The sequence below is a fragment of the Cebus imitator genome, unplaced genomic scaffold (genome assembly GCF_001604975.1).
Source record: "Cebus imitator isolate Cc_AM_T3 unplaced genomic scaffold, Cebus_imitator-1.0 Scaffold169, whole genome shotgun sequence".
NCBI lineage: Eukaryota > Metazoa > Chordata > Mammalia > Primates > Cebidae > Cebus > Cebus imitator.
Window position 1 is genome coordinate 2,588,800 of NW_016107484.1, and position 8,769 is coordinate 2,597,568.

The 8,769-nt window shown below is 46.4% G+C and overlaps 2 protein-coding genes across 2 annotated transcripts in view; one reads left to right on the forward strand and one right to left on the reverse strand.

Moving 5' to 3' along the window:
• The window catches only part of EIF2B1 (eukaryotic translation initiation factor 2B subunit alpha), a 15,089-nt gene that overhangs the window by 5,006 nt on the left and 1,314 nt on the right, over positions 1–8,769 (reverse strand). The window contains exons 3-7 of the mRNA XM_017544401.2: positions 6,724–6,860; positions 6,496–6,612; positions 3,483–3,595; positions 2,930–2,998; positions 192–267 (exon numbers count right to left, since the gene is read on the reverse strand). Coding sequence (XP_017399890.1) covers positions 192–267; positions 2,930–2,998; positions 3,483–3,595; positions 6,496–6,612; positions 6,724–6,860 — 512 coding nt within the window. The remainder of the gene's footprint in view (positions 1–191; positions 268–2,929; positions 2,999–3,482; positions 3,596–6,495; positions 6,613–6,723; positions 6,861–8,769) is intronic.
• The window catches only part of GTF2H3 (general transcription factor IIH subunit 3), a 40,871-nt gene that overhangs the window by 1,171 nt on the left and 30,931 nt on the right, over positions 1–8,769 (forward strand). The window lies entirely within an intron of this gene.

Here is an 8,769-nt window from a genome sequence, read left to right on the forward strand (position 1 = left end):
ACCCAGGAGGCGGAGGTTGCGGTGAGCCGAGATTGCACCATTGCACTCCAGCCTGGGTAACAAGAGCGAAACTCCGTCTCAAAAAAAAAAAAAAAAGAATGAACCATCAGGAACAACACCGCTGTGGGTCCTAGGTCAGCAAGACACCTTCAAGCCTTAAGTAGGGAACTGGGGAGAACTGAGGCTCTTACCTTGTTAATAATTCCTCCGTTTTCAACGACTCCTTCAGCACCAACTATGACAAGATCTGCCTTCTCCATGATGTAACTAAAGGGAAAAAAAAAAGCTTTTCATGCTTTATTTTCTTGGCACTAGTGAGTAGCATCATCATCTGGAAAGGTCAATATTCCATTTCTATCAAGGTAAGTTCCTCCATAACTACCTGTTTTTTGTTTATTTGTTTTGGGTTTTTTTTGTTTTTTAAAGACGGGGTTTCACCATGTTGGACAGGCTGGTTTTGAACTCCTGACCTCAAGTGATCCACCCACCTTGGCCTCCGAAAGTGCTGGGATTACAAGCGTGAGCCACCGCACCCGGCACCTGTTTTTTTAAAGAGCACTTAACATGGGATGATCAACCCCTGGCATTGTTACCAGGGGCATTTTTTGACCCTACAATGAGACAAAGACTTCACGCTGCTGCCCAGCGCGTGCACACATACATGTGTGTAACTGAAGCAAGAGTGTCCTGACACAGCCGTTGTGGGGATCACTCCCGTGTAAGGCCCCCTAATGTGTGGGCCTCACCAGACAGTGAGCTTGAGCCCAAAACACAGTTTCCTGCTAGAGGCAGTCAAGCTATGGGCAAGAAGGAACTAAGAAATGACTGATGTTGCAAAGGTTTCTACTTCTGACTACAATGCCGCTTGGGCAAGGGTCGTGTGGTTTTGTCAGACATTATGTCTCCACTAGGCCTCTGCATGACCTTTACGACTTTACTTTTCAAGAAGTTTTACTTTATCCGCATGACCACCTTGAACCCTAGATAATGACTTTATGGCTTAGCTTGTGACTCTTGGGTATTGTTATTCACAAGTGTGTTTTGGTAAAAACAGATAAAGCATACCACCTGCCCACTTTTATGATCCTTGAATGTCATAGTTAAGATTGTTTTCATGATCCTATATTTTGTAAATTTCCATTCCTCTTATTGTTGATTGTGTAAACACCTTTGATCTTAAGGTATATATCAAGACCCTGGACAAAAATAAATTCGCTGTTTAGGCATTGCCTTTTCAGTCCTCCAGACCCCAGCTTTTCTGTCTCTCTTTATTTCTGCGCACCCCCTCTTTCAGGTCGGGACCCTCTTGCTGGCCAAGACTCCCCGGCGGACCTTCCGTCGCCCACAAGCCATCATCCTTCCAAGTGTGGTGTCCCCTACTTTCTGTTCTACTTCAGCACAAGCCAAACACATTTTTTTTTTTCTCAAGACGGAGTCTCGCTCTGTTGCCCAGGTTGGAGTACAGTGGCATGACCTCGGCTCACTGCAACCTCCGCCTCCTGGGTTCAAGCAATTCTCTTGCCTCAGCCTCCTGAGTAGCTGGGATTACAGGCGTGTGCCATCATGTCCAGCTAATTTTTTTTGTATTTTTAGTAGAGACAGGTTTCACCATGTTGGCCAGGCTGATCTCAAGCTCCTGACCTCATGATCCACCCACCTGGGCTTCTCAAAGTGCTGGGTTTACAGGTGTGAGCCACCGTGCCCAGCCCCAAACAAAATTTTAAAAATCTGATGTGATCTGAAATTGGACCAAAGTGTTACACAATTTTAAAATCTTTCCTTTTTTTTGAGATAGGGTCTCTCTTTGCCCAGGCTAGAGTGCAGCAGCATGATCTCAGCCCAAACCGCTACCTCCTGGGCTCACGTGATCCTCCCATTTCAGCCTCCCAGGTAGCTGGGACCAGAGGCCCTCGCCACCATGCCAAGCTAATTTTGAAATTTTTTTGAAGAGATGGGGTTTTGCCATATTGCCCAGGCTGGTCTCTAACTCCTGGACTCTGGCAATCCACCTGCCTCAGGTATGAGCCACTGTGCCCAGCCTTAAGAATCTTTCTGGTAGGATGAAGACGAATTTACTTTTTAAAATGAGCAATTAGTAGAATTCCTTGAAATGCTTACTTTTGAACACATTCCTAATTTCCTTAAACATCTATCTTGTTTTTATTCCAAGAGATCATTACTCTTGTTTTCTCTTGTGAAATACACTGATAAACCCAGGAACACGTGACCTTGCCTTTGGGACAGAAGTTGCATCTTCTAGGTGAGCCAAAGCATCCCAGCATGCCACCGAGGACAGTCAGGTCTTCAAAGAAATAGAGGGCCCTGATTATCCTCTGTGGATCCTAACTGACCTTTGTACTTTGCTCTTAAAATGCACTCACACTGGCCGGGGTGTGATGGCTCACACCTGTAATCCCAACACTTTGAGAGGCTGAGGCGGGCGGATCAGCTGAGGTCAGGAGTTCAAGACCAGCCTGGCCAACATGGTGAAACCCCGCCTCTACTAAAAATACAAAAAAATTAGCCGGCATGGTGGCATGTAATCCCAGCTACTTGGGAGGATGAAGCAGAAGAATCACTTGAACCTGTTAGGCAGAGGCTGCAGTGAACCAAGATCACACCACTACACTCCTGCCTGGGCAACAGAGCAAAACTGTCACAAACAAACAGACAAAAAACACCCTTATAGCCATAAAGCTATAGACACAATTCCCACTGTCCCCAACATCCTACAGCTAGCTCTGTCTTCCGTGTATGCTATCATAACCTCCTAACAAGCTTGCTGGTTTAGGGCAGCTATTAATTAAGAAGCAGGATGCTACCTGGTGTGGTTTTATGAATGGGACTCAAACTTTCAATCTGAAAACCCTGCTGTGAGCCAGTGTGGGGTGGGGGAGGTTGACTATGGCTGGGGAAAATGGGCACTCACCCGACAGCAGCATCCAGCACCACAGTGACAGGGACGTTGAGGTGGCAGAGGGCTTTGGCCATTTTCTTACTGAAGATGACATTTTGAGAATGTTAGAGAAAGTATAAGACAGTCCCACAGTGATGTATGATGAGTCACTTAATGTGGACAGTGGATGTTTGCTTGAAACTCACATTAATACTAATGCGTTAAGGGGCAGATCCCAAGACTGTGGACTAAGGAAAGAAGAATTTGGGTTCTTTCGGAAGTTTTGCTTTTATTATCATCTAGAGAGATGGAGACATGAGTCCTATTCCTTGATAAAAATTTTTCATCAATACAATCTCTGCTCTTCCACGAATTTAACTACTTAAGTGAAACCCCTAGATCCTGTACTGGGACCTGCTGCAAATTCAGCAATTTTTCTTCCAGAGGCAGGAAAAGGCAGAACGAAAGGCAATGCTGACTGCTGGCAAGTTGGGGGCACATTCTGGTCTGTTCCTGTTGGATTCTAATCTGCAGTTTGCTCTGTAAAATGATGGCTGGGCACATAACTGAAAAGAAAGGAACTTGCCCTGACAAATCAGGCTGGGACTCTGTGACATATACACTGAATCGCTTCTTGGCTGCCACGGCTGCTTCCAGGACTCTCAGGACCACTCTGGAGTAGGCATGAGTCAATATTCTCTGTGGACCGAGAAAGCTTCGTCAAAGGGGCAGGCTCCTTGGTGCTCACCCACACCCTCTGCACTGCGGTGCGTTCCTGACACCCCAAGCATCTCCGTACACTCTCTCACAAATCAACCACGATCAGAAAGGAGACCTGACAGTAGAGTTTCCATCCCATTTGCAAGCTGAAACCATTTCTGCCAGGTCTCACATCCCATAGCAGGTGCAGAAATGGAACTCCCATGCAGTGTTACCCATGAGATACAAAAGCCTGGATAGCTGAAGGCTCCGTGAGGTTCCCTTGGGTTGGTTTGCCTATTTCTAAGACATGGTTTGCACACTCAGGCCTACAGCACCAGGTAGGTATCAGAAGTCACTGCAATAGGTTGGGTGGGGCCAGCAGCAAAGCGAAAATGCTACAGAAGCCTGGACGTGGTGGCTCATGCCTGTAATCTCAGCATTTTGGGAGGCCAAGGTGGGAGGATTGCTTGAGCCCAGGAGTTCAAAACCAGTCAACTTGCCTTGCCCTTGCCAAAGGCAACTTGACAAGACCGCATCTCTATAAAAAATAACAAAAATTAGCTGGATGCAGTGACACGTGCCTATAGTCCCAGCTATTTGGGAGGTTGAGCTGGGAGGATCACTCAAGCCTGGGAGGTTGAGTCTGCAGTGAGCCGTAATTGTGCCAGTGCACTCCAGTCTGTACAATAGAGTGAGACCCTGTCTCAAAAAGAAAAGGCTACAAAGACCCAGGACTCCTCAGCTTCAGCTGTTGTGTCATGTGGCCCCACAACCGCCAGACCAGGTGATGGTTTTGCTTAGAGGGGCCAAAAATCTGGGCCGGGCGCGGTGGCTCAAGCTTGTAATCCCAGCACTTTGGGAGGCCGAGGCGGGCGGATCACGAGGTCAAGAGATCGAGGCCATCCTGGTCAACATGGTGAAACCCCGTCTCTACTAAAACTACAAAAAGAAATTAGCTGGGCATGGTGGTACGTGCCTGTAATCCCAGCTACTCAGGAGGCTGAGGCAGGAGAATTGCCTGAACCCAGGAGACGGAGGTTGCGGTGAGCCGAGATCGCGCCATTGCACTCCAGCCTGGGTAACAAGAGCGAAACTCCGTCTCAAAAAAAAAAAAAAAAAAGAGGGGCCAAAAATCCAATTTTGAAATGACGGCTAATTTATTTGAATTGATAAACACTGCATGGGGTAAACACATGGGGATGCAACATGTAGACACTTATATATAACCTCTTTTCTTTTTTTCCACTACGACTAGCTAATTTATTTTATTTTTTGTAGAGACAGGGCCTCTACATGCTGCTCAGGCTAGTGTTGAATTCCTGGCCTCAAGCGAACCTCCGGCTGGGATTACAGACACAAGCCACCACAGTGGGCCCATAACCTCTTTTCTTTTTCCTTTTCTTTTCTTTTTTTTTTTTTTTTTTTTTGGTGAGATAGGATCTCACTCCAGTTGTCCAGGCTGGAGTGCACTGGTATGATGTCGGCTCACTGCAGTCTCAACTTCCCAGGTTCAGGTGATTCTCCCACCTCAGCCTCCCAAGTAGCTGGGACCACAGGAGCATACCACCACTCCTGGCTAATTTTTTATATTTTTAGTAGAGATGGGGGTTTTGCCATGTTGTCCAGGCTGGTCTTGAACTCCTGGACTCAAGCAATCTGCCCATCTTGGCTTTCCAAAACGCTGGGATTACAGGCATGAGCTACCATGCCCAGCCTCCATAACCTCCTTTCTAAGGAAGAGTGTGGAAGATGGAGTAAGACAAGACGGCAGACCCGGCTCTCTAGCTTCTTTCTGGGCCTCGCCTGAGAACCTGTTAGAAAGGCAGGTTCTTAGGCCCTAGCCCAGATAACAGTGAATCCAAATCTGCATTTAATAAGACCCCAGCCAACTCCTCTGCATGTTCAAATCTGAGCAGCTCTGCTGTAAATTGTCTAAATCAGTCCTGAGTAGGTGACTATAGGTGAAGTACACACACACCACACACACTACACTAGAGCAAACGAAAACCCACACAATTCTGACGCCACAGCAGGTCTGTGGAAGGAGAAGGCCCCAACAATCAGCAAGCACAACCTTGCCTCCACTTGCCCAAAAAAGGCTTTGTTTGCAACTGGCTTTTGTACAAGTTTTACTCACATCTATTATGCCTTTAATAGCATACTTCAAGGATGGGAAGGGGCCAATAAAATGAAGGACAAAATTTAAGAGGCAAAATGCAAGTAGATGATTTTATGGTCGGGGAAGCCTAGGTGGCAAAAGGAAGTGTGCTGGCGGGAGGCGCATATGAAAGTCTGATCACCCCTGTGCTGGGAGACTGGCTCAGCTCGGACCTCCTGTCTGTCCTCAGTTACAAACACCTGGCAGCTTCACATCTCTGTAACAGCATCTAAAATGAAGTAAAAAGAAAATCTCCCTCAATCTCCCCCTATTGCTAACCTTCACTAAGAAAGTCCTCAGTGTTGACCAGCGATGAGAGCTGTTCTGTGTTGATTTAATTCAGATTTACTACACAATCATGAAAGTACTTCTTTAGTAAAACACTGTATTAAATCAAGAATCATACATGCTGTCCCACTGTCCCTCTCTGCCTGTTTACAATGACAACCGTCTCTAATAACAAGATCTACATTCACGCAGCCCTTACTGTGTGCCAGGCACAGAACCAAGCCCTCACACCCCTTGCCCCTTACACGTCCTGCCTCATTTAATCCTCACAACAACCCTGGGAGGTAGGTACTACTGTCACCCTTATTTCACAGAAGAAAACTGTGCAGAGAGGTTAAGTAACTCATCCAAGGCTACACAGCAAGTGAGTGGCAGAGCCAGGATTTCACCCCAGGCAGCGTAACTCAAAGCCCTTGGTCCTCATTACCACACATGATGGTTATCCACTCACCGCCCCGTCTTTGATGAAAGTGTGGCACAGATCTGCAATTTTGTTTCTTGACAGTGATATTCTCCTCAGAAAAAGTTCTCCCCGTTCGATCATGATCTTTTTACATTTGGAGTAATCCTAGGAAGAAAAGAGCACACTGAGGGGACAGGGAAGATCCAGGTAATGCTGAGAATGTCTGTCACTAAACGGAGAAGTGGAAAGGTAACCCCAGGGAGAACAGGGGCTTACGGAGTATTCCAGGGAGGTAAGGCTGATGAAGCGAAGGAAGAGCTCCCCACCAGAGGACACTGCCACGGAGGAGTCCACACCACACAGGGTTTCTATGGCACTGGTAAGATTCGCCCTCAGGCCCTGGATCGTCTCCCCTGGAATGATCCAACAAGGAATGTGATGTTCATGTTAGGACCACAGCCCAACCTGGGTCTGCAACTCATTCATTCATTCAGTGAATATTTACTAGGTACATACTACATACCAGGCACTGTTCTAGATGCTAAGGATACATCAGTGAACAAGACAGGCAGGGTTCTTCTCTGATGGAGTTTTTATTCTAATAGAGGAAGCAGACAGTAAACATGCACACATAGAAATCGAGCTAGGTGCAGTGGCTCACACCTGCAATCCTCGGCCTTTAGGATGCTGAAGCAGGAGGATTGCTTGAGGCCAAGTGTTCAAAACCAGTCTTGGCAACATAGTGAGAGATTGTCTCTACAAAAATTTTATAAATCGGCCAGGTATGGGGGTGGGTATGGCAGGCTGAGGCAGGAGGATTGCTTGACCCTAGGAGTCGGAAGCTGCAGTGATCTATGATGGTGCTACTTCACTCCAGCCTGGGCAACAGAGGGAGACCTGGTCTCAAAAAACAAAAGCAAACAATAAAAGCAAAGAAACAAGTGAATTATAGACATTTGTAACGACGAAGGAAGAAAGCAGAATGAAGAGCAAGTCTAGTTAACAGGAATGGCCTGTTGGAATGGGGTCCATTAAAACTGAGACTCGAGTAAGAAAGCATCCAGCCACATTTCCAGTGGGAAAGTCTCCAGGCATACACAGTACCAACACAAAGGCCTTAGATAAGAACAAACTTGGTATAAGAAACAGAGGCCAGGAGGGCTGAAGCACAGTTTAGTGAGGTACGGCATGGAAAGACAGTAAGTAGCAGTGGCAGATGAGGTCTGCAAGGTGGTATGGGAGAGGCTAAGGTTGTCTGGATGTCATTTTAAGAACAATGGGAAGACATTGGAGGTTGCCTTAGAGATGGGTTTCTCTAGGCCAGCCTTTCAGATTAAAGGCTTTATTGTTATTTTGCTTATACAAGATTTCATGCTATACCCAGATGCTTACATTTAGGATGCTGAATTAAGACATCACAATAAATAATACTAATACCAGAATTTATTCTGGAACATTCCCTGTAGCATCTGTACAGAATCTGGCACAAGGTGGAAGTCTAATAAACACAAAGCTGAACTGCTGCTGTAATTTAAGCATGGTTAACACGATATAAGATAATCACCCTTGATTCAAAGTATATTTCACTTATGAAAAGGATCCTTTTGGTAACGTTAAGGCTCTCTCCAATTGAAAGGTCTGAAATGAAGGCAGAAGCTGAGCTTGGAACTATATTACTTTACGCAGACAAACATGCATCTCTCACTTTCTTCATTTCTAAGAGTCATTAGAAGACTTTCCTGGCCAGGCACAGTGGCACACTCACACCTGTAATTCCAGCACTTTGGGAGGCCAAGGCGGGCAGATCACCTGAGGTCAGGAGTTTAAGACCAGTGTGGCCAACATGGTGAAACCCCATCTCTACTAAAAATATAAAAATTAGCCAGGTGTGGTGGTGCATGCCTATAATCCCAGCTACTCAAAAGGCTGAGGCAGGAGAATCACTTGAACTCAAGCGGCAGAGGTTGCAGTGAGCTGAGATGGCACCATTGCTCTCCAGCCTGGGAGATAAGGGCAAAACTCAGTCTCAAAAAAAAAAAAAGGCTGGGTGTATTGGCTCAAGCCTGTAATCCTAGCACTTTGGGAGGCCAAGGCAGGTGGATTGCCTGAGCTCAGGAATTTAAGACCAGCCTGGGCAACATGGTGAAACCTTGTCTCTATTAAAACACAAAAAAATTAGCATGGCATGGGAGCGTGCACCTGTAATCCCAGCTACTCAAGGCTGAGGCAGGAGAATCGCTTGAACACAGGAGGCAAAGGTTGCAGTGAGCTGAGATTATGCCACTGTACCCCAGCCTGGGTGACAGAGTGAGACTATGTCTC